A 25,139-nucleotide genomic window follows, 5' to 3' on the forward strand; every position below is an offset into this window, starting at 1 on the left:
AAGATGAGTGTGTGAGTTTAAGACATGGTTGTTAAAAGAGATTAAATTGTCATTTATTTCATGCTATCTTTATGAGACCTCGGGGGGCACAAATTGGATTCCAATTTGCTTACCTCATAAAACTAACTGTTCTGGCCATCTAACGAAAACATACTATCCCATCATCAGGTCCATATCCAATATGGCCTTGTCTCCTTTGCCATTCACATCCAGCTTCTGCCTTATGTCCAACTGCTGAACAGGAACAAAAACCTTCTCACAAATCACTTGGGACAATAATTTCAAACTCCCTCAAGCCTTTGGCCTTCCTCAGAACATGATAATGCTGTAGCTGTACCGTTAGCCCAGTAAAGCGCTGACACTTACCCTGGTCAATCCTTCTTGTCGGGCCCCTCTTCTTGGCACTCCCTTAAGAGGTACATAAATACAACATGTCCACCACGCAGTTGTTTACCAGATGCATCTGGACCAATGCAGGGTTTTGAACCCCAGTTTCCTCTACGGAAACCTGCTTTAATTCCCAATTTGACAGCCCCTCACCTTTCATGCTGAAGGACCAACATGGAATATCTGTAGATACCCAGTCATTTTGTGCTCTACATCTATTGATCGTCTACGCTGACCTCGAGTCTACCTCTGCATCGAATTGCGTTTCCTTATACGATCAGTGAGAAAGATGCTTGTGAATTTGGTGAATCACAATCTGCAAGGAAGCTTAGCTAAGCTGACTTCATGCCCAGAGTGTGGCGACTAATAGTCCTAGAAATCACACAGACTTCATTCATAGTGTCATTGAGTATATTATATGCATGGATGAACATCATTCACAGGACGATGGTGTCACTTGGTAGGACTGCATTTATGGCCCATCTGTTGGCTGGGGGTCGGGGGTCATGTGTGGGCCAGACCAGGTAAAGATGGCAGTTTCCTTCCCTGAAGGATATTAGTGAACCAGATGGGTTTTCCATCAATGATGGATTTACAGTCACCTCTAGACTCTTAGTTCCAGATTTTTATTGATTTCAAATGCCACCACCTGCCATGGATCCCCAGAGCATTAGCTGTGTTTCTGGATTAACAGTCCAGCAATAATATGTCGAGGCCACTGTCTCCCCTAATTGAGCCTCTTGGAGAACACACCGAACAGCGTTTGGCTTTTGGACGCTAAAAATTCTCAAAAGATTGATTTCTTATGACAATAACAACACACAAAATGCGAGAAAATTGTTTTAAAAATAATTTTAAAGGACTCTCACAAAAATTACATTTATATACCACAGCATATTCAGTTACTCGTTTGTTTGTACCATTTATTTTCCCAGTGTACATAAGAGGTTGAAATTAAGGCGATTTCATTTTCTAATTCAGGAGCTCTAAGCAAGTAGCAATAAGTAAAAATGAATTCTCTTAATTATAGTCTCTCAGTCAAGACCTTAATGGAGCCCCTCCTTCAAGGAGTAGCAGATTATTGAGAGTTTAGGCAGAGCAGCAGCTCACAGAAGTCAGACCTATTTTCCAATGTCGGTTTCATATTTCCATCCGTGCTGATAGACAAACTGCAGCTGTTTATCATGCAAGAGAAGTATAGAAGCAGCATATATAAACATTGAGATGTTTTAGAATGTAACAGTAATTACTTTTTAGCTTGTGCGATTGTAAATCTGTAGATTTGAGGTGGTATATCATCGTCTTAAAGTCTTATTTAATTTGCTCACGAGTAAATGACAAATGACACAAAGTAAGAATGGTAATGATGATGTAAGAAATAAGTCAATGGTACTTCATCTCCCCAAACAGAAAAGGAGCTGCCCGAGACACTGTTGGACAAAGCAAGTGCCACTTCACATCTTCTGTTGGGCGTTTGTAAAGCAAAGTTCACCATATTGCATTGCATTGGGAATTAAAAGAGTTTGTATAAAATAATAATGGGCCTGTGTCTTAGATTTCACACAGCTGTAGAAGCTATTTAAGAGATGATGTGCCTCCCGCATGTTCAGATTGTAGTCCATTTTGAGATTTGAGTTTTAAAAGGCAACATCAGAACAATGTCAGTTTTATAAAGGGCTGCCTCATGGACACATTTACCATCTGAAACACTGGTTTACATTTGTCAATCAGCCCATTCATTTTGGCTAATGTCCAGCAGGCCATATTGAGGAGATGCATTGAATCCAGATTGATCTGACCCAAACCAATATAGATTTATTTCAGAAAAATGTGCATTTGGCACAGTTCAAGCATTTTGGAGGGTTAGATCTACCCATGCTCGTGGCAGAGGACATAAAGGTCTGAAGTTTTGCTCCCACGTTGAGCGCACACAGCCTGGAAACATACCAACTCCAGAAACGCAACCTGTAAGGAAGTGCACATGAAGTTTGGGTATTTATTCCAGGGGCCTGGAAAGAAGCCCTGCCTTGGTGATCTGAGACTTTATAAATGTTTTAGTAAAACATGAAACAATCCTCCAGCCTACACCCTCCCCATGGTCACTTAACAATCCATTGCCAACTTTATGCCAGCACATCTCTCCTAACCTGCCCACCCTTTGCCCTTACACCCACCATGCCAATTCACACAATATGCATCATGGGAAGGAGAAATTACTGCAGATGCTGGAATCTGTACTGAAAACAACAAATGCCGGGTTGGACAGTATCATGGGAAAAGAGCAAGCTAATGTTTTGAGACCAAATGGCCACATCAGAGCTGAAGTGAAGTGTGGAGGAGACAGCATTTATGTTTTAGCTTGGAGGGGGTGCATAGTGATAGTGGCAAGACCTCAGGACCAATGCTGAAATAAACTAAAATAAATCTCTTAAAGAATTTGCTATTCGAAACAAACTCATTGATGACATATAATTTTCTTTAATCTCATGAAAAAAAACGAACGTTGGAATTCTTTGTCCCATTTCAAAGAGTCTAAAACTACTTGGATCTGTCAATTAAATCATGAAAAGGCAGAGTTTTGTAATAGTAAAAGATTATGAGTTTAGCCACACAATACTAATCCAGTAATAAAAGCTCAGATTTATTGTCAACAAATGCTAGAATAGCAAGCAATGATTATTTTAACAGACAGGTTCCTTTTTTAAACATTTAAAAGGCAAATGTTTTAAATATTTGAGGTGGCACAGCAGTTCAGCAGTTAGCACTTTCGTCTCAGCGCCAGGGACCTGGGTTCAATTCCATCCTCAAGCAACCGTCTGTGTGGAGTTTGCACACTCTCCCCGTGTCTGCGTGGGTTACCTCTGCCCTGCTGGGTGGTTCCAGTTGTATTGGGTCTGGTTGAAAAAGTAGACTTTAACCAGTACACTAACGATGTGTAATGTAAAGGGCAGATAAAAGCAGACACCCTGATAAAATAACCCATTCCCCACTGACACAGCTCTGAACCTTCCACCCATGCATTATATCAGGATTGTATTTGAATTTTTTCTATTTATCAGACAAAAGCTAACCACTTTGTAATATAACTCCTTAAATATTCATCAATCAGTTGGTTCTGATTAAAACCTTCAATTTTTGCGGGAGAGTTCAGATTTCTGATGGCAGTGCATGAAATCTGACAGTAATTTAGTGTCCAGAACAACTTAAAACAAACAATTTAGAAATATCTTATGCTTGGCTTAGGAATTGTACAGGGAAGAATTATTACTATTCTACCTGGAATGTTGCATGTTAAGAATTTATGGGAAGGTATTTTATTTCTTTAGAATTTGATCTTTGGCAGCGAGCTAAGATTGCACTGAGTATTCAAGTCAAAGAGGATTGGGGTTAATTTCACCCAGCAAGTAGCAGAGGCAAGTGAGTAAGATATGAGAGTTGGAGCAGGGGAGTGTGGATGAAGGAGGAGATGGGGAATGAGGGGAGAGATAATGATAGAGAATAATTTTAATTGCTGTGTGGTCATGGAAGAAGTGCAGAGGACTCGGGGATGGCAAATGTGGCTCCACTTTTCAAGAAAGGTGGGAAGAGATGAACCACAAAATTACAGACCAGTGAGCTTTATGTAAGTGGAAGGGAAACTATTGCAGAAAATCCTGAAGGAGAAAATTAATACCCACTTGGAAAGGCATGGTTACTTAGGGATAGTCAGCACGGCTTTGTCAAAGAGAAGCCATCCCTATCGAATTTGTTAGGTTTGTTGAAAATGTGATCAATGTGTGAGTGAGGGAAGTTCAATTAATGTGGTTGATATGGATTTTAGCAAAGCTTTTGACAAGGTCCCACATGGAGAGACTGATTGGGGTTAAAATGCATGGAATTGAGGGAAAGTTGGTGAGATGGATCAGAAACTGGCTTAATAATAGGACATAATGAGTAGAAGGCTGTTCGAGTGACTGGAGGCCAGTGTCCAGCAGTGTACCACAAGGATCAGTACTGGGACCCTTATTGTTTGTCATATAGATAAATGATACAGATAAAAATGTGTGGAGATTTGTTAAGCAAATTTGCAGACAACACCAAAACAGATAGAGTGGTTAATAGTGAATAAGATGGCTTTGGGTTACAGGAAGATATGGATGTGTTGGTCAGATGGGCAGACCTTGGCAGGTAGTGTTTAACCCTGATAAGTATGAGATCATGTACTTTCGTAGAAGAAACACGATGAGCTACTATATCATGAATGGCAGGACACGGAGGTGTTTGGCAGGACGGAGGGATCTTGGGATAATTATTCAGATTCCTAAAGTCAGCAGAACACATGAAAAGGATGCTTAAGAAGCCATATGGGACATTTGCTATCAACAGTCATGGCAGAGAGGACAAGGCGGTAATGTTGGAGTTGCGCCATGCATTGTTTGGAGCACAGCTGGATATTGTGCACAGTTCTGGTCACCTTACTACAGGAAGGATGTGATAGCACAAGAGGGGATACAGAGGAGGTTCACCAGGATGCGGTGCGGGATGGAGAAATTGAGCTATAAGAAAAGACTAGATAAGCTTGGATCATTTACGTTAGAGCAAAGACTGAGTAGGGGACATAATTGAGGTGTATAAGATTATGGTGGGTATGGACTTGGTGAATAGAGAGCAGCTGTTCCCCTCAGTTGAGGGGTCACTCATAAAAGAGCACAGTTTTAGGGTAAAGGGTGAAGAGATTCAGAGGGAATTTAGAACAAAACATTTTCACTCAGCAGGGAATGGGAATCTGGAATGCACTGCCTGGGAAGGTAATGGACCCCGGAACCTTACAAACTTTAATAAAAATTTCGATGAGCACTTCAAATATAACGTTCAGCGATAATAACAGAAGTTGCAGAACAAAGAACAAAGAAAATTACAGCACAGGAACAGGCCCTTCGGCCCTCCAAGCCTGCGCCGATCAAGATCCTCTGTCTAACCTATCATCTATTTTCTAAGGGTCTGTGTCCATTTGCTCCCTGCCCATCCATGTACCTGTCCAGATACATCTTAAAAGACGCTAACGTGTCTGCATCTACCACCTCCGCTGGCAACGCATTCCAGGCACCCACCACCCTCTGTGTGAAGAACTTTCCATGCATATCTCCCTTAAACTTTCCTCCTCTCACCTTGAAATCGTGACCCCTAGTAATTGAGTCCCCCACTCTGGGAAAAAGCTTTTTGCTATCCACCCTGTCTATACCCCTCATGATTTTGTAGACCTCACTCAGGTCTCCCCTCAATCTCCGTCTTTCTAATGAAAATAATCCTAATCTACTCAACCTCTATTCATAGCTAGCATCCTCCATACCAGGCAACATCCTGGTGAACCTCCTCTGCACCCTCTCCAAAGCATCCACATCCTTTTGGTAATGTGGCGACCAGAACTGTACACAGTACTCCAAATGTGGCTGAACCAAAGTCTTATACAACTGCAGCATGACCTGCCAACTCTTGTACTCAATACCCCGTCCAATGAAGGAAAGCATGCCGTATGCCTTCTTGACCACCCTACTGACCTGCGTTGTCACCTTCAGGGAACAATGGACCTGAACACCCAGATCTCTCTGTTCATCAATTTTCCCTAGGACTTTTCCATTTACTGTATAGTTCGCCCTTGAATTTGTTCTTCCAAAATGCATCACCTCGCATTTGCCCGGATTGAACTCCATCTGCCATTTATCTGCCCAACTCTCCAGTCTATCTATATTCTGCTGTAATCTCGGACAGTCCCCTTCACTATCTGCTACTCCACCAATCTTAGTGTCATCTGAAAACTTGCTGATCAGACCACCTACAACTTCCTCCAAGTCATTTACATATATCACAAACAACAGTGGTTCTAGCACAGACCCTGTGGAACACCACTGGTCACAGGTCTCCAATTTGAGAAACTCCCTTCTACTCCTACTCTCTGTCTCCTGTTGCCCAGCCAGTTTTTTATCCATCTATCTAGCACACCCTGGTACCCATATGACTTCACTTTCTCCATCAGCCTGCCATGGGGAACCTTATCAAACGCCTTACCTAAGTCCATGTTTGTGACATCTACAGCCTTTCCCTCATCAATCAACTTTGTCACGTCATCAAAGAATTCTATTGAGTTGGTAAGACATGACCTTCCCTGCACAAAACCATGTTGCCTATCACTGATAAGCCCATTTTCTTCCAAATGGGAATAGATCCTATCCCTCAGTATCTTCTCCAATAGCTTCCCTACCACTGACGTCAGGCTCACCGGAAAAGTTCAGCAGGTCTGGCAGCATCAGCAACAAAAAAAAATCAGAGTTAATGTTGACTTCTGTTCAGAGGAAGGGTCACTGGACCCGAAATGTTAACTCTGATTTCTTTTTGTTGCCGATGCTGCCAGACCTGCTGAGCTTTTCCTGCAACTTCTGTTTTTGTTCCTGATTGACAGCATCCACAGTTCATTCAATTTTAATAACATTCAGGGATGTGGGACAAGTGCAGGAAATTGGGATTAGCACACTTTGAATGGTAGTTATATTGGCGCAGACTCAATGGGCTGAACAGGTATGAATCTGTAATGGGTTGTAGGAGAAGGACATGGAGATTATCTTAGTGGGGAAGGGAGAGTTCCAGGAGCTCACTCTGGCAGGGATGGGATATTGGTTTTCATGGTGGCATGGTTGTGCTGTGGAATTCCTTCTCTCCTTCAGATCACAGTGAGATTTAGATTTAGTTCTCCTATCCTCTGGTTTGACCGCAAGGCCTGGATTCCCATCACAGTGGAGCTTGAATTTGGTATCTGTATTTAGAGAGGTAGAGATTAATCAAGAACAGTCAGGATGGTTTTATCTGAGGGGGTTCATGTCTGACCGACTTGACTGAATTTTTCAAAGAGGTGGGCAGCTGTGTAGATAAGGACAATCCTTTTGATACAGACTACTTGAACTTCATGGGAGCCTGATCACAAAACGTAAGAGTCCATAGGTTTGAAGGAAATCTGGCAGATTGGATCCAGAATTGGCTGATTGACGGGAAGCAGAGGCTGATGGTTGTCGGGTGTTTTTCTGACTGGGCATTTGTATCTAGTGGGATCCCACAAGGGCCATGGTGTTTGTGATTTATATACATGATTCAGACTTGAATATAGGAGGGATGATTGGTAATTTCATGGATGATACAACAATTGGTGAGGTGGTAAGTAACAAGGAGGACAGCTTTAGACTACAGGAGGGTGTAGACAGGCTGGTCAGTGGCAAATGGAATTCAATCCAGATAAAGGTGAGATGATGCACTTGGGCAGGACACACAAGTCAAGAGAAGACATGATGAATGATAGGACTCTGGGAAGCACCGAGGATCAGAAGTTGTTCAGTGTGCATGTCCTCCAAATTGGACCTGTTCAGTCATCAGGACCAATACATTCTCTGCCGTGAATCATGCGTAAAGGATTCAAGATGTATCAGACTGATATTGGCCATAATCACAAACCCAGTTAACCCATCAAGTGGATTTGAGAATTACAGCAAAGGGAAGAATGAGGACGGTCACAGAATGTTTTGTGGGGAAGGTGGAACAGTTGGTCATGATGAAGGTGGGATTTAAACATTTGAGTCATTGACTCAGATGCAGAGAAAGTGCTAAACTGCAGAATCAATGTGGCTGAGGTTTCAGAGACTGAGGGAGATAAACAGTGAGCTGGAAGTCAGTCGGTTACATGTGCAACTATGATGCCAAAACCTTCCCTCAGACCTGTTAGGTTCATTCCAATTTCCAATTTAGAAATGAAACATGTCAATATGTAACTCCTTGAAGAAGGGTCTAGGCCTGAAATGTCAGCCTTCCTGCTCCTCTGATGCTGCTTGGCCTGCTGTGTCCATCCAGCTCTACACCTTGTTATCTCAGATTCTCCAATATCGGCAGTTCCTACGATCTCTGATGTCAATATTTAACTTGGGACTTAAATACCAGACCAGAGTGTAGACCACCACAAGAATTTGCAATTTTCCGACCGCAGTACCTGCTTTTCAACAAGACGTTACACAGCACATTTAATCTAGAAATTGATTATTACAGCACCATGTCAGCCACTGCGTGTTGCTCTTGACATTGTAAAATGAATTTTCCTTTCAAGCCTGATATTCCAATGCATTTTGAATGGGAATGTCAAGACCTATTCTTTATCTCACTTTGCAGGTACATGCTCATAAATCCAGCTCCTCAAGAGTTGGACATTTCCTGCTCGATCTTTCCTCCTTTGAAGCAGGCTATGCTTATATAAGGAAAGGAGAGAGGGATGAAGGAATTATTCAAGCCAATACATTAGGGATTAGTTAATATCAGCAGTAACGTGACTATTGTCCTAAAATGCTTTGCATTTCAGTTTCAGTTCGTTTTCCTGCATCATTGGATTAAAAGCATTTCACTTTTTTTCTGTAAAACTGGCATATTTTACAATCCTCAATCCTGAAACTGTGGGATTTGAGAAGATTGCAGCTGTGTAATATGTTTTAATTAAGATTACCCCGATTCAGTAGCATGCGCTCAACTACTTATGAGTCGACTGAGATCCTCCCTTTCATACCTCAATTCTTCAGCCAAGGATGTGTCACCTCTTAACAAAAAAAAATTAAACCTCTGAATTTTCTGATCTTTGAATCCACCTATGCTGTATTCTAAACTCTAATATTGATGTTCGAGTTTATCAGTCATCAGATTCCCCTGGGTCTGGTTAGTGTTAAAACAAAACACTGCAGATGCCAGAAATGTGAAACAAACACAGAGAATACTGGAGAAAATCAGCAGGTCTGGCAGCATCTGTGGACAGAGAAGAACAGAGCTAATGTTTTGGGCTTTGTATAAATCTTCTTCAGAGCTGTTCAGACAACAGGCCATACTGGATTTGAAATGTTAGCTCAGTTTCTATCTCCATTGATGCTGCTAGTCCTAATTGATTTTATTGTCAGGTGGACCAAAATACAGTGAAAAGCTTTGTTTATGAACAGTGCAGGCAGATCACAGCAAGCAAAGGATGTACAGGTCAAAAAGACTTAGAGGTGTACAGTTTCCATTATTTGAGGCTAGAGTCCATTCAACAGTCTGATAACAGTCAGAACGAAACTGTTCCTGATCCTGCTTGTGCATGTGTTCAGGCTTCTGTATCTTCTGCCTGACGGAAGAGGTCGTAGGAGGTCATTAAATATCTGGAATTAAGAACTAACGATGACCATGAACCCATTGTCGATTGTTGGAAAAACCCATCTGGTTCACTAATGTCCTTTAGGGAAGGAAGCTGCCATCCTTACCTGGTCTGGCTTATTGTCATTCCAGACCCACAGCAATGTAGTTGATTCACCTGCCCTCTGGCCAAATAGGGATGGGCAATAAATGCTACCTGGCTAGTGACACCCTTAATGAATAAAAAAATTTACCAGGGTGCAATGGCTCTTTGATGTTATATGCCTTTCCGAGGGAGCAAGTTACTCCAGTGTTCTCTGTATTCCTGTTTTGTGTTGGTTACCCTGAGCATTAAGTGATCTATTGCTGTAGCTCAGACTATTGCTGTGACTGATGGTCAAGTCTTTGTCTGGCTTGCGCCCTGACTTCACACTAAACACAAAGAACTTGTCAAGTTTATATTTCAGATTCATTTACGTTATTGTATTTTACTTTGTTTCGTCTTCTTTCAGTCATTCTGAATGTTGTATTCGCCTTCCATGCCCCACACAAACAAGTAGATCTGAAATACTGTGAATGGTACTGGATAGCCAGCCACCCTAGATAATGAGTTCTACAGCATTCCCTCAGCCTTTCCCACACAGCTGTCAACTTAAAATTTAATTATGTTGAGTCACCTGTGCATCTCAATATTTAGATGGTAGAAATGTGCAATGTATTGCAAAAAAAAACACTATGCGATTCAAGCAATATAACTCAAGGACAGGAAAGTACTTTTTTCAGAGTTTCTTTGGCAAATTTGAACAGACTCCCAAGGATTTCCTTGATATGTTCTTTTAAGTGTTCCACACAGATTGCACATTATTTCCATGAAATACATTGGGCTGCCTTTTCATTCGTTCATTCATTTATTTATTCATGGTTGTCATTCGTGATGTCAGCATTTAATGCCCATCCCTAGTTGCCCTTGAGCAGGTAGTGGTGAGCTGCCTTCTTGTGGTGGAGGGACACCTTCATTGTTAGTGAGAGAAATGCAGGATTTAGACCCAGCAACAGCAGAGGAAGGGCAATTTAGATCCAAGTCATGAGCGTGTGTGGTTTGGTGAGGAACTTGCAGATGATGGTATTCCCATGCACTTACTGCTCATGTTCTTCTGGAGGATAGACATCACAGGTTTGCATTTGAAAGATTGTTTCTGAATTGTTCCAGCGCACCCTGTAGTGGTGAAAAGAGAGAACGAATGTGGTCTGTTACAATAAACAAACAACCAAATCATTACAGATAACAAGGTGTAGAACTGGATGAACACAGCAGGCCAAGCAACATCAGAGGAGCAGGAAAGCTGACGTTTTGGGCCTAGACCCTTCTTCAGAAAGGAAGCTTTCCTGCTCCTCTGATGCTGCTTGGCCTGCTGTGTGCATCCAGCCCTACACCTTGTTATCTCAGATTCTCCAGCATCTGCAGTTCCGACTATCTCTGAACCAAATCATTACGTCAACCGATTGGATATTTTCAGATTTGCTGTACTTCTACTTGCCTTGTACCAGTATTTGGACTTTGTCTTCCCTCTTACTCTCACTGCAATTGAATCTCATGGAGCGCCATGCGTTCTCTTTCCCAAATAGGCCACTTTTCATGTTTGAATGTAGATGGCATTACTACATAAAACCTGTGTTTTCCAGCAAAAGTTGTTGCTAAGTTTGAGTGTGAGTTTAAGAGTCGTGAGATCTTGTTGCAGCTCTATAAAACTTTGGTTAGACCGCACTTGGAATACTGCGTCCAGTTCTGGTCGCCCTATTGTGTATGCTTTGGAGAGGGTTCAGAGGAGGTTTACCAGGATGCTGCCTGGACTGGAGGGCTTATCTTATGAAGAGAGGTTGACTGAGCTCAGACTCTTTTCATTGGAGAAAAGGAGGAGGAGAGGGGACCTAATTGAGGTATACAAGATAATGAGAGGCATAGATAGAGTTGATAGCCAGAGACTATTTCCCAGGGCAGAAAAGGCTAACACGAGGGGTCATAATTTTAAGCTGGTTCGAGGAAAGTATAGAACATAGAACATAGAACATAGAACAGTACAGCACAGAACAGGCCCTTCAGCCCACAATGTTGTGCCGACCATTGATCCTCATGGATGCACCCTCAAATTTCTGTGACCATATGCATGTCCAGCAGTCTCTTAAATGACCCCAATGACCTTGCTTCCACAACTGCTGCTGGCAACGCATTCCATGCTCTCACAACTCTCTGCGTAAAGAACCTGCCTCTGACATCCCCTCTATACTTTCCACCAACCAGCTTAAAACTATGACCCCTCGTGCTAGCCATTTCTGCCCTGGGAAATAGTCTCTGGCTATCGACTCTATCTATGCCTCTCATTATCTTGTATACCTCAATTAGGTCCCCTCTCCTCCTCCTTTTCTCCAATGAAAAGAGACCGAGCTCAGTCAACCTCTCTTCATAAGATAAGCCCTCCAGTCCAGGCAGCATCCTGGTAAACCTCCTCTGAACCCTCTCCAAAGCATCCACATCTTTCCTATAATAGGGCGCCCAGAACTGGACGCAGTATTCCAAGTGCGGTCTAACCAAAGTTTTATAGAGCTGCAACAAGATCTCACGACTCTTAAACTCAATCCCCCTGTTAATGAAAGCCAAAACACCATATGCTTTCTTAACAACCCTGTCCACTTGGGTGGCCATTTTAAGGGATCTATGTATCTGCACACCAAGATCCCTCTGTTCCTCCACGCTGCCAAGAATCCTATCCTTAATCCTGTACTCAGCTTTCAAATTCGACCTTCCAAAATGCATCACCTCGCATTTATCCAGGTTGAACTCCATCTGCCACCTCTCAGCCCATCTCTGCATCCTGTCAATGTCCCGCTGCAGCCTACAACAGCCCTCTACACTGTCAACGACACCTCCGACCTTTGTGTCGTCTGCAAACTTGCTGACCCATCCTTCAATTCCCTCGTCCAAGTCATTAATAAAAATTACAAACAGTAGAGGCCCAAGGACAGAGCCCTGTGGAACCCCACTCACCACTGACTTCCAGGCAGAATATTTTCCTTCTACTACCACTCGCTGTCTTCTGTTGGCCAGCCAATTCTGTATCCAAGCAGCTAAGTTCCCCTGTATCCCATTCCTCCTGACCTTCTGAATGAGCCTTCCATGGGGAACCTTATAGAGGGGATGTCAGAGGCAGATTCTTTACACAGAGAGTTGTGAGAGCATGGAATGCGTTGCCAGCAGCAGTTGTGGAAGCAAGGTCATTGGGGACATTTAAGAGACTGCTGGACATGCATATGGTCACAGAAATTTGAGGGTGCATACATGAGGATCAATGGTCGGCACAACATCGTGGGCTGAAGGGCCTGTTCTGTGCTGTACTGTTCTATGTTCTATGTTCTATGTTCTAAGTTGGTCTGTGCTAATTATATAGCACTTCAGTCACTGCTTGCTGTTCAGGAAGGTCATGCTTCACCCCAAGGCCTTACTAAAGCTACATGAAACAAATGCAACCATCCTCTGTCCAGGGTATTTTTCTACTTGTCAACTTTCAGGGTACAGATCAGGTGAGTGCTCTGGCTCTCATATTTCCTGAGAATACTTTGAAGTCCTCTGTGTTTTAGCCCTAGTTAAAAGAGACGTTAAAATTTGTCTCATGGACTACTGACATATGATTCTGTGCAAAAACTCTCAGAAAGGAGTGTTCACTTAAATGTCTATAATAGATTGCACTGTCATTTCTTTAAGTTTTGGCTTAATAGCAATACGAGAGATGGAGTGAGCATTTATCATTGAGCACATGCAGTCAAGTTTTGATGTCCAATTCTTAGAATGTGAAATGTAATCCTCATCCCCAGTGTCAGAACAATATTTCATCAATCTTTCAATTATTTGTTTAATCAATGGGTATTGTTACCATTATGGGCCCAACGTTAACTCAGTACAAGTTGATGGTTTTGAGTAAAGTAAGCTTTCGCCCTGTAAATCCATTTGTAACTGTGAAATGCAGCCCTTTGTCAGGAGTAATGGCTGATATTGACTAGGGTTCTCAGCAAATATTCCTTCCAAAATTTCAATGAGAATCCATGGAAGTGAGCTGGTAAGATTTCTGATTGTTTTCCCTCCATTGCAATGTTGTAACTTTGCCTTTTACTTTCTTTCTGTTTCTGGGTTGTAAGGAATTACCTCGGTCTTCAGTAGCACCACCACTAGAATCCTGCTTCTCACGCCCTGCCAGGCCAGCCAATCAACGTCCACCATCACGATGGGCTTCACATTCCCCCTCCACCTCCCGGTCTTCGTCCTCTGCGGATTTGGCTTGTGTCGGGCATCCCAGAAGCAGTGAAGCACATGCAACAGAACCACTCCAAGACACTGAGCCACACTGCGACACAGAACACAAGAGTACATGAGCCATTGGCTCAGCAGCAAAACGCCGTTGAAATTCACCATCACAGCAAATCTGCAGTGTGGATGGTCCTGGTCAGCAGTTGAAGTTCTAAAGGATTCGTCGGGTCAGGAATGGAGGAATAAATGTTATGTACCAAACCTATAAAACAATGGAAATGTCTGTACTGCAAATTGAAACCAGCCAGGACCAATTGGTTCTAAAAATAGAGATTTCTTTGCCTGCAGAGCAATGTTTTTAGGGGTCTGTGTTACTTTAGCCATCATGGTGAGTAGACAGAACCGTTTGAAATGTGTGCAGTAAAGATTCAGCAGGGACCCACCACCACCGCCACCCCCACACACACACAGCCTCCTATTCTTTCTCCATTTGGAATATTCAATCAAGATTTATTTCTTCACTGCTGTTCACTGGAAGAGGCCAAGTTAAATTTTTAATCTAGGCAATATGTATCCCACATTGTTTTCCTGACAGCTGCTGGTTATACAGCCCTGAGCTGTACATTGAAGTGAGGATTGGAGGGTTAACACTTAAGAGGGCTGGTTGCTAGTCAGATCTGCGAATGACTTGGCCTGTACTTCCAGGACCAGATGGCAAGCTACAGGATCCGATGTTCCCCCAGTGGGGAGGTGGGGAGAGATGGTGACCCATGTGGCCAGCCCCATCCAGTCAAAGCTATGCCTTCTGTCAGCTGACCAGTGAGCAGCCACGTGTGGAACAGTGGCTGTACAAGTGTCTGCAGCTTGAAGGTCTGCATCAAGTAGGGGAATTCTTTTTTCATTGAAAAGTTCTCCAGCAAACACAAAAAAGGTGGCTAGAAGAATTATCTACAATAAAATTTGTAACTATATCAACCGAGTCTTGTAATTCATTGCTTATATTAGTATCCATACAGCGTGTTACCATACAGCGTTGCACACCCCAAAATGATGGTTATGGTGTGCAGGTATTTACCTGTTAACAAGTACACTCGATATAACAGGAAGAAGAGGAAGAAATCAGAATCCTGAGAGGTTGAAGGGTTTGGAGTGGTCTCTCAGTAATTTGGGCTGCCTTCTTTTACATTGCACTGTATTGTTTTTCATGTAAAAGAGTCCTAACATTATTCTTTTATAAAGCATTAATTTTATTCTACATTTGATGCCAGTGAGACTTTGTAAAGTGCTTTATATTGATTGAAGCATTAGTTATATTATTGCAAAGAGTCCACAGTGCACTCGACCAGAACGAGCTGCATGGTACATATTTAGGGACAAGAGAAAAATGCTATATCAAATAGTTTTTTATTTTCTTTTGCTAGAGCAAAAGGCAGAAAAAAGAGGAGAGATACGGACAGTCTTAATAAATTAGATGTATGATGGTACAATACTTGATTTGCATGCCATTGAGTCCATAGCACTTTAGTGCATGTATATAGCTACTGTACCCCGACATCACTCATACATATGAGGAACAAAAAGATAAAAAATCCACTGTAATGAAGTTGTGAGGGTAAACAAGTACTGTATTTTAATTATTGGTGTTTCTTGCATTAAATAGGGAGAAAGCATTTTTAACTAAATTATTGTAACAGTTCAACTGTCTGTGTACAGTATTGATAATTTTTGGAAAATATTGAAATATTGTTCAGACTGAATATTGTCATTGATGTCTTTAGGGTTCACTGTAAGAGATAACATACCTATAAATAAAAAAGTCCAAATTTCCAACATCTGATGTTGTCTTTCAAGTTTATTTGAAGTGATATGTGAAAGAACTTATTTGTATAGCAGCTAGACCCATCGCTATGCGGGTGAGCACAACTAAGACTAGCTAGCAACCATATCGGATCAACCACTCATTAGCACAGTCAACTGTCAGAAGATGGTATACATTTACAAAATTAAATGTGTGTTTACCTTTCACAGCTTTTCTGTTCCATTTCAAGGCAAAGGGGATCAGGGAGGAAATTTAAGGAGTTTTTTTATTCATTCATGGCTTTGTTGGCTAATCCAATATTTGTTGCCCATTCCTAATTGCCCAGATTACAGGTAAGAGTCAACCCCTTTGCTGTGGGTTTGGAGTCACATGTAGATCAGACCAGGTAAACGAAACGGATTTTCTCCCTAAAGGGCATTAATGAACCAAATGAGATAACAAAGTGTGAAGCTGAATGAATACAGCAGGCCAAGCAGCATCTTAGGAGCTCAAAAGCTTTTGTGCTCCTAAGATGCTGCTTGGCCTGCTGTGTTCATCCAGCCCCACACTTTTTTATCTCGGATTCTCCAGCATCTGCAGTTCCCATTATCTCTCAATGAACCAAATGGGTCTTTTTAGAACAACTGACTGGCTACTGTCAGCAATGGGGTTATTTAAGCCTGTATCCCAGAACATCAGCCTGGGTTTCTGCATAACAATTCCAGTGACATCAACCCAAGGTCAACATTGCCCCTCGACTAAAGGAGCAATTTAATCGTGATCCAGAACAAAAAATGCTCCACAGTTGCAGAAAATGGACAACTTGAAACTATGATTAAGGGTAAAGAAGATCAAAGTAGGCAAGACAACAGAGGAATTTTGAAATGAGTTCATAGCAAATGGAAACTCAATGTATATCAGTGTGAATTGGAATGATCAAGTTAGACACAGGGTGTGGCATCACTTTGGGGCTTGTGGAAAACCGAAGGAGTTAGAATTTGGGTGAACATTTCGAGGTCAGAGAAGCATGTTTTGAGATAACCTAGTCTGGAAGTGACAATAACATCGATTCAAGGTTCCTCTGTCAATGTCGAATGATTCAGCACAAAATGAGGCCATTCAGCCGACTGTGCCTGTGTTACCTCGTCATCTAACTAGTCCCAATTTCTCCACTCTTTCATTGTATTTTCTCTTTAAACATGTGGTCCCTTTTTGAAAGCTAATGTTTGTTTCTGTTTATGTCATTCCTTTAGGTAGAGCATTCCATGTCATCAACACTCACTGTGATGGGACAGTAAGTGAGAGAAGACTACCAGAACTGTTCTGATGAAGGGTGACTGGACTTGAAATGCTAACATTATAGTTTTTTCTCTACAGATGCTGTCAGACTTGCTGGGTTTCTCTAGTATTTTCTGTTTTTGTTCCCAGAACATTCACCTGGGTTCTAAATTATTGCCCCTCCACCATTGTTTAGGTGGTGCACAAAGTGTAATACATCTCTAAATATTAAATGCTGCTCTCTTGTGATACATGAGGCTTAACTACAGGGTTGGAATTATAAATATGAATCAAGCAAGATAACAAGATTGCCTAGGAGAGCAATTGTACAGAGATGGAGTAATTGGCAATTTTGCAGTATTTTTGGTAAGGCAGAAAATATGACAACAGTTTCTTCCCAAATGGAAGAAATTCAGAAACTCGCTATTGAATGGCCTGGTAGTCTAGAAATGTCTATGGAGCTGAGGAAAGAGGCGCAAGTCTGTATTGACCTTTCTAACCTTTGATTAAGCTCCTATAGTATTAGCACAGATGCATAACATCTGTAAGAAATGAATCTATATGTATACCGGAGACCTCTCAGGAGTTTCGCAGCAGTAACCACAAAACACTGGAGAAATCCCTCTGTGCAGTTTGCGTATTTATACCAGAACAACGATATACTCATTACATCTATCATCGTGACACACACAGCGTCTCATGAATGTTAAATGTCTTCCTTCCAGAAAACCAGATTATCCCAGTTCCGTAGCAAGCATCTCACATACACAGCAGGTTATCTCCTGTCTTTTGCATTCTTAACCCTTTCCTGTCATTTCTGATTTCTGCACGCCTTGATATATTCTTGTCCCTATTAGAAACAAACAGTTAACAATTTCTAGAGCTCTGTGGCGAATAGCGTTCAATGCTTTTCTATTATGTTCCTGGCTCGAGAACACTGCATGTACTTCTCACTGTAGCCAAGCTGCAATTGAAGCCATTCACCACTAACAAGGTAGAACTGGGTATTGACAGCAGGGAGAAAATGAATTTGTGGCCTTGAAGGATTAAAGAGGGACAAGGTGGCCAAGGGAAAAGCCTTGAGATGAATGTGCAGGAGCTAGAAGAAGAAGCCTTTGTCAGTATGCCCTTACTACATTGTGACAGGTCAAACTGAAACTAACTGAGACTGGTACCATGGAGATAAGTCATAAAAGTGATGTTGAAGGAGGATAACATATTCTCCGACACTTCCGCCATTTACAATCCGACCCCACCACCCAAGACATTTTTCCATCCCCTCCCCTGTCTGCTTTCCGGAGAGACCACTCTCTCCGTGACTCCCTTGTTCGCTCCACACTGCCCTCCAACCCCACCACACCCGGCACCTTCCCCTGCAACCGCAGGAAATGCTACACTTGTCCCCACACCTCCTCCCTCACCCCCATCCCAGGCCCCAAGATGACATTCCACATTAAGCAGAGGTTCACCTGCACATCTGCCAATGTGGTATACTGCATCCACTGTACCCGGTGCGGCTTCCTCTACATTGGGGAAACCAAGCGGAGGCTTGGGGACCGCTTTGCAGAACACCTCCGCTCAGTTCGCAACAAACAACTGCACCTCCCAGTCGCAAACCATTTCCACTCCCCCTCCCATTCTCTTGATGACATGTCCATCATGGGCCTCTTGCACTGCCACAATGATGCCACCCGAAGGTTGCAGGAACAGCAACTCATATTCCGCCTGGGAACCCTGCAGCCATATGGTATCAATGTGGACTTCAGCAGTTTCAAAATCTCCCCTTCCCCCACTGCATCCCTAAACCAGCCCAGTTCATCCCCTCCCCCCACTGCACCACACAACCAGCCCAGCTCTTCCCCCCCACCCACTGCATCCCAAAACCAGTCCAACCTGTCTCTGCCTCCCTAACCGGTTCTTCCTCTCACCCATCCCTTCCTCCCACCCCAAGCCGCACCCCCAGCTACCTACTAACCTCATCCCACCTCCTTGACCTGTCCGTCTTCCCTGGACTGACCTATCCCCTCCCTACCTCCCCACCTACACCCTCTCCACCTATCTTCTTTACTCTCCATCTTCGGTCCGCCTCCCCCTCTCTCCCTATTTATTCCAGTTCCCTCCCCCCATCCCCCTCTCTGATGAAGGGTCTAGGCCCGAAACGTCAGCTTTTGTGCTCCTGAGATGCTGCTTGGCCTGCTGTGTTCATCCAGCCTCACATTTTATTATCTTGGAATCTCCAGCGTCTGCAGTTCCCATTATCTCTAACATATTCAGTTCTGTTTTTAAGTTTGCAGGCAAGAAATCACTAAATGCATTTTGTTGTTGATTCTTCCATCATTTTCAGTGTCACAGTGGCTTAGATAAAGGTCATTTGACCTGTTGTGTCTCCCTGTTGGATCTCCGCAAGCTCTTCCTACCAAAATGAATCACTTCACACTTCCCTACATTACGTTTCACCAGTTACTTTACCATCCTATCTCTATTATCTTCAAGTTTTAACACTAGCTTAGTTGCACCGATTTCATGCCTTGCGTCATCTAAGATTGGAAATTGCACCCACTACGTCTTAGTCCAAGTCATAAATGTACATCAAAATAAGCAGTGCCCTTGCTACAAGCCCCTGCCATGCACCTACCTCAAGTCCATAAAGCAACCATTCACCACGACCCGGTGTGGCTTCCTCTACATTGGGGAAACCAAGCAGAGGGTTGGGGACCGCTTTGCAGAACACCTCCGCTCGGTTCGCAATAAACAACTTCACCTCCCAGTCGCGAACCATTTTAACTCCCCCTCCCATTCCTCAGACGACATGTCCATCATGGGCCTCCTGCAGTGCCACATTGATGCCACCCGAAGGTTGCAGGAACAGCAACTCATATTCCGCTTGGGAACCCTGCAGCCCAATGGTATCAATGTGGACTTCACCAGCTTCAAAATCTCCCCTTCCCCCACTGCATCCCAAAACCAGCCCAGCCTGTCCCCACCTCCCTAACCTGTTCTTCCTCTCACCCATCCCTTCCTCCCACCTCAAGCCGCACCTCCATTTCCTACCTACTAACCTCATCCCACCTCCTTGACCTGTCAGTCCTCCCTGGACTGACCTATCCCCTCCCCACCTCCTCACCTATACTCTCCTCTCCACCTATCTTCTTTTCTCTCCATCTTCGGTCCGCCTCCCCTTCTCTCCCTATTTATTCCAGTACCCTCTCCCCATCCCCCTCTCTGATGAAGGGTCTAAACCCAAAACGCCAGCTTTTGTGCTCCTGAGATGCTGCTTGGCCTGCTGTGTTCATCCAGCTCCACACTGTGTTATCTTCACAACTACTCCCTGTTTCTTGTCACATAATCACTGTGGCACTTCACAAGACATTGTTTAAAAATCCATGCTCACCAAGTCTACCATATTATCCTCATCAGCCTTCTCCGCTAACTCAATAAAAAAACTCAATCAAGTTAATTAAACATGATTCATCTTTAATAAACCCGTGCTGGCTTCTCTCAATTAATCTACTTGTGTCAAAGTGACTGCATTGCAGATTTTCATTTCTGAAAGCTTTCCTCCCATCAGAGTTAACATGGCTGTCTTATTGTTGATGGCATTTATCCTCACATTTTTTATTTAAAAATTATGTAACTTTTGCAGTTCTCCAGTCCTATGTCACCACCTGCTAAGGACAATTGGAATATTATACAGTTCTCCATACCTTTTACTCTCATTCCCGCTGATATGTGTCTTCTCCAGTCCTGGTGATAAAGCTTAACACTATTCCATCCAACTCCACTTTCATTATAGCGTTGGCAGCATCTTCTTCCTAGGTAAAGACAGATAAAATTATCAAATGTAGCACCCCAGATCGTCCCTCTGTTTACACACAGAAATGCAACTTCTCGTCCTTAATTGACACCTCCCTTCCTGTTACAAGTCTCTTTATTTATATTTCTGTAGATGTACCACCTAAGTTTGGCACAATGACTCAGTGGTTAGCACTGCTCCCTAACAGTTCCAAGGACCCAGGTTCAGTTCCAGCCTCGGGTGACTGTCACTGTGGAGTTTTTATATTCTCCCTGTGTCTGGGTTTCCTCTGGGTGCTTCCGTTTCCTCCCACAGTCCAAAGATGTGCAGGTCAGGTGTGTTAGCCATGCTAAATTGCCCATAAGACCCAGGGATGTGCAGACTCAATGGGTTAGCCATGGGAAATGCAAGGTTACAGGGAAAGGATAGGTGGAGCAGGTTTAAGTGGGATGCTCCTTAGAGGAGCAGCGTGGACTTGATGGGCTGAATGGCCTGCTTCCACACTCTCGGGATTCTATGAGAAGTGAGAGTAGCTGTTAGCACAGCTGCCTCACAGTGCCAGGGAGCCTGGTTCAATTTCAGCCCTGGGTGACTGTGTGGAGTTTGCATACTCTCCCTGGGTTTCTGCCAGGTACTACTGTTTCCTCCCACAGTCCAGAGAGGTACAGGTTAGGTGGATTGGACATGCTAAAAATTGTCCCATAGTGTCCAGAGATGAGTAGGTTAGGTGGGTTAGCTATGGTAAAAAAGAATCCCACGTGGGGATTTTGTGAGGTCTAGATCTGGGTGGGATGCTCTCATGGGGTCAGCACAACCTCAGTGGGCTGAATGGCCTCGTTTTCACCATAGGAATTCTATGATTTAGGATTTTTATGGTAGCTGGCAGTCTGTTATCATACCAATTCTTTGAGCATTGCTAAAAAGCAGCCATGCTGATGAAGCCCTCTCTTTTGCACTGGGAAGTCTTGAAATGTTCATGAAACTATCAAATATCCATTCAAATGCCACTTCAAAAATGTTAGTACTCATTAAATTGTCAAAATCTAGCTATTCAAAAATCATGTCAAATAAGCAATCCTCTCAGCAGCTCATAAAACAGACAATCAAACAATACTCACAGCATTCCTGATGGCTATGTAAACAGCTCCAGCAGCAATGAATGCATTAATAGTGTTTGGAGCTCAGCCAAGCACCCATCATGGGATATAATCTCACAGTTTGTTTAATTAAAGCTCTAGAGCTGAACATGATAAAATCTTTGAATCAGTTATCAGTCTGTTTCAGAGGGTAGCTAGATGGTTGTCAGACACCTTTTACGCTAGGTAGCCATCTGTTCAATTTGTTTTTAGAAAAATATGTCACATATCCAAATCTGGAACCTATATTGGCACAAAGTTTACACTGAAATCCCATTATGAACACTTGGCTGAGCTCCAACCCACCCCCTTTCATGGACTGTGCGATAGGTGTTGATGTTTAACTGAACGACAACTATATGTCCTACTGGAAAAATTATGTTTCTGTGAAACAATTTTAAAAGCTTGTTTACTGAATTTGATAGTATTATCAAAAGTTGGGCCATTTTTTCAGGGGTGTTTGAATAGGTGTTTGTTTAATCTGACAGCTTTATGAGCATTTCAAAGACCTCCCAGTGTTATAATACAGCTCATGATGTCTGCCCACAGTGGACATTCTGAGTGTTTCAGTGTTTCAACTGATGTCTTGATTTTAAATCACTTTAAATCACTGGACAGAATCAAGAGGCCACATTTATGTTTCATATGTTGAATGCATAGGGGATGTGGATGAATAATCCAGGGATTGATGTTTGAATCACATCATGGCATCATTTTTTTTATTCATTCATGGGATGTGGGCATCGCAGGTGAGGTCAACATGTATTGCCCACCCTTTCTTTCCCAGAGGTCAGTTCCGGACCAACCTAATTGCTATGCGTCTGGAGTCACATGCAGGCCAGGCCTGGTAAAGACAGCAGTTTCCTTCCATTAGTGAATCAGATTGATTTTTTCGACAACTGATAACAGCTTCATAATTATCATTAGATATTTAATTCCAGATTCTTACTGAATTCAAATTCCACGTCTGCTGTGGTAAGATTTGAACACAGTTCCCCAGAACATAACCTGTGTCTCTGGATTAATATAAAGCAAAACAGGAGTGGTCTGACAGACCCATTGTTTCTACTTACTCCTGCCCCACAAAACTCATCTCTTCCCACCTCAACTATGTTTTTTTTCCACTGTTTGTCCAACGCCTTCCCTTCCCATCTGTAATGGCGATACTTCTGTCATTTTACATCAGTTTCAAAATTTCCCCAGCTGCCTCCTCTTTACCATGGCTGTGCAATCTCTTTACACATCCATTCCCCATCAGCCTGGTCTCAGGGCTGTCCGCTTCTTCCTGGACAAAAAACATCTGAGCCATCCCCATCCACTGCTACCCTCTGCCTGGCCAAGCTCGTCCTCACCGTGGACAACTTCTCCTTTAACTCCTCTCACTTCCTTCAGATCAAAGGTGTGGCTATGGATACGCACATGTGCCCTGGTGTACCACAATTCTTTCTCTGGTACTTTGATGACTTCTGCTTCCCCCTGTCTCGTTCTGAACCAGAAAGGTTAATCAATTTTGCTTCTGCCCCGCCCTCACCTTCACCTGGTCCATGTCTGATAGCTTCCTTGACACCTGTTTCCATTTCTGGGCATAGAATATCCATTACAAACCTGCCAACTCCTCAGTTACCCCGACTGTACATCCTCATACCCCGCTCCCTGGAAGGATTGCACCTCATTCTCACAGTTTCTCTGTTGTATCTGTTCTGACAAAATCACTTTCACAGAATCTCTACAGTGTGGAAGCAGGCCCTTCGGCCCAACAAGACCACACTGACCCTCAGGCACCCCACCCAGACCTATCCCCCAATAACCCACATAATCTACACATCCCTATTGGCAGTTTAGCATGGCCAATTCACCCAGCCTCACATCTTTGGACTGTGGGAGGAAACCGAAGCACCCGGAGGAAACACACGCAGACACGGGGGAGCATGCAAACTCCACACAGACAGTCACGTAAGGGTGGATTCAAACCCGGGCCCCTGACACTGTGAGGCAACAGTGCTAACCAATGACCTACCATGCCACCCATAACAAAGTGGAGAATGTGGGCATCAATCCCACTGCCTCTCACATGCGAAGCAATTGCTCTACCATTTGAGCTAATTCCCCGCACCTTCTGCGGTATTTCCTCAGAAACATCCACGTTTTTCCTCAATTTTGCTCTACAGTTGACAGGGCCCTGAGCAATGTTCAACTGATTTCATGCACTTGTACCCATCACCCACTTCCCTTTCCTCCCACCACAATGAAAGGGTCATCCTGATCCTCACTTTTCACCCCGTCAGCTTCCACATCCAAAGGATTATATGTCGTCATTTCTGTCACCTCCAGCAGGATGCCATGACTAGACACATATTCCCCTCCCCTACCTTGTCAGCCTTTCACAGGAAATATTCCCTCCAGTTGACCCTAAACCACTCCTCTTCCATTCCCAATGCCACCCCACACCCTCATAGCACCTTCCCATACAATGGCAGAAAGTGTAACACCTGCCTGTTTACCTCCTCCCTCCTCGCTATCCAAGGCCCCAGACAGACAATCCAGATGAAGCAACAATTTACCTGTACTTTACTCAGTCTAGTACACTGTATTCACCGCTCACAGTATGGTCTCCTCTATTCTGGGGGAGACGAAAAACACACAGCATGACTGCTTTGCAAAATACCTATGTTCTGATCGCTTCAGCACATCACTGTGTTCCCAGGCCAACATTTCTGTCACAGGCCTGCCGCAGTGCTCCAGTGAATCTCAGCCCATGCTCAAGGAACAACATCTCATTTTCCACCTGGGGACCCTGCAGCCTCTCGGACTCAACATCAAATCCAATAACTTTACAGCCTGATTCCACCTTATTATACTCCCTCACACCTAGCCCTCTTATGACATGGATAACACAATGTGGATCTGGATAAGCACAGCAGGCCAGGCAGCATCAGAGGAGCAGGAAAGCTGACATTTCGGATCGGGACTTTTCTTCAGAAATTTTCTCCACACTGTGTTACCTCAGACTCCAGCATCAGCAGTTCTTATATCTCTTATGACATGGTTGCTTTCAGTACAACTCACTCATTCTTTCCTACTTTAGCTCTTATTATCATTTATTCAGCTTTTCTTCTGCCCATAATCTACTTGTTTCAAAATCTCTCTCTCTTTCTCTCTCTTTCTGTCTCTCTCTGTCTGAGCTACATCTCCACTGATCCATTCACCTCTCCTCTTCAGGATTAATAGCCTAGCAATAATCTCACAGGCCATCACCTCCCAAAGCAAACATAAAACTAAAATAAAAGC

General features: G+C 43.3%; 1 protein-coding gene across 6 annotated transcripts in view; it reads left to right on the forward strand.

The window, feature by feature from the left end:
- The window catches only part of LOC125451557 (microtubule cross-linking factor 1), a 196,565-nt gene extending 180,894 nt beyond the window's left edge, over positions 1-15,671 (forward strand). For 4 of the 6 annotated variants that reach the window (XM_048528771.2, XM_048528772.2, XM_048528777.2 and 1 more), the window contains one exon: positions 13,738-15,671. In XM_048528771.2, the coding sequence (XP_048384728.2) occupies positions 13,738-13,971 (234 nt within the window). In that variant the 3' untranslated portion in view covers positions 13,972-15,671. The remainder of the gene's footprint in view (positions 1-13,737) is intronic. The other 2 variants (XR_009445791.1, XM_048528774.2) reach the window with 2 other exon arrangements.
- Positions 15,672-25,139: the final 9,468 nt, after the last annotated feature.

Source organism: Stegostoma tigrinum, chromosome 5 (assembly GCF_030684315.1).
Source record: "Stegostoma tigrinum isolate sSteTig4 chromosome 5, sSteTig4.hap1, whole genome shotgun sequence".
Classification (NCBI taxonomy): Eukaryota; Metazoa; Chordata; class Chondrichthyes; order Orectolobiformes; family Stegostomatidae; genus Stegostoma; species Stegostoma tigrinum.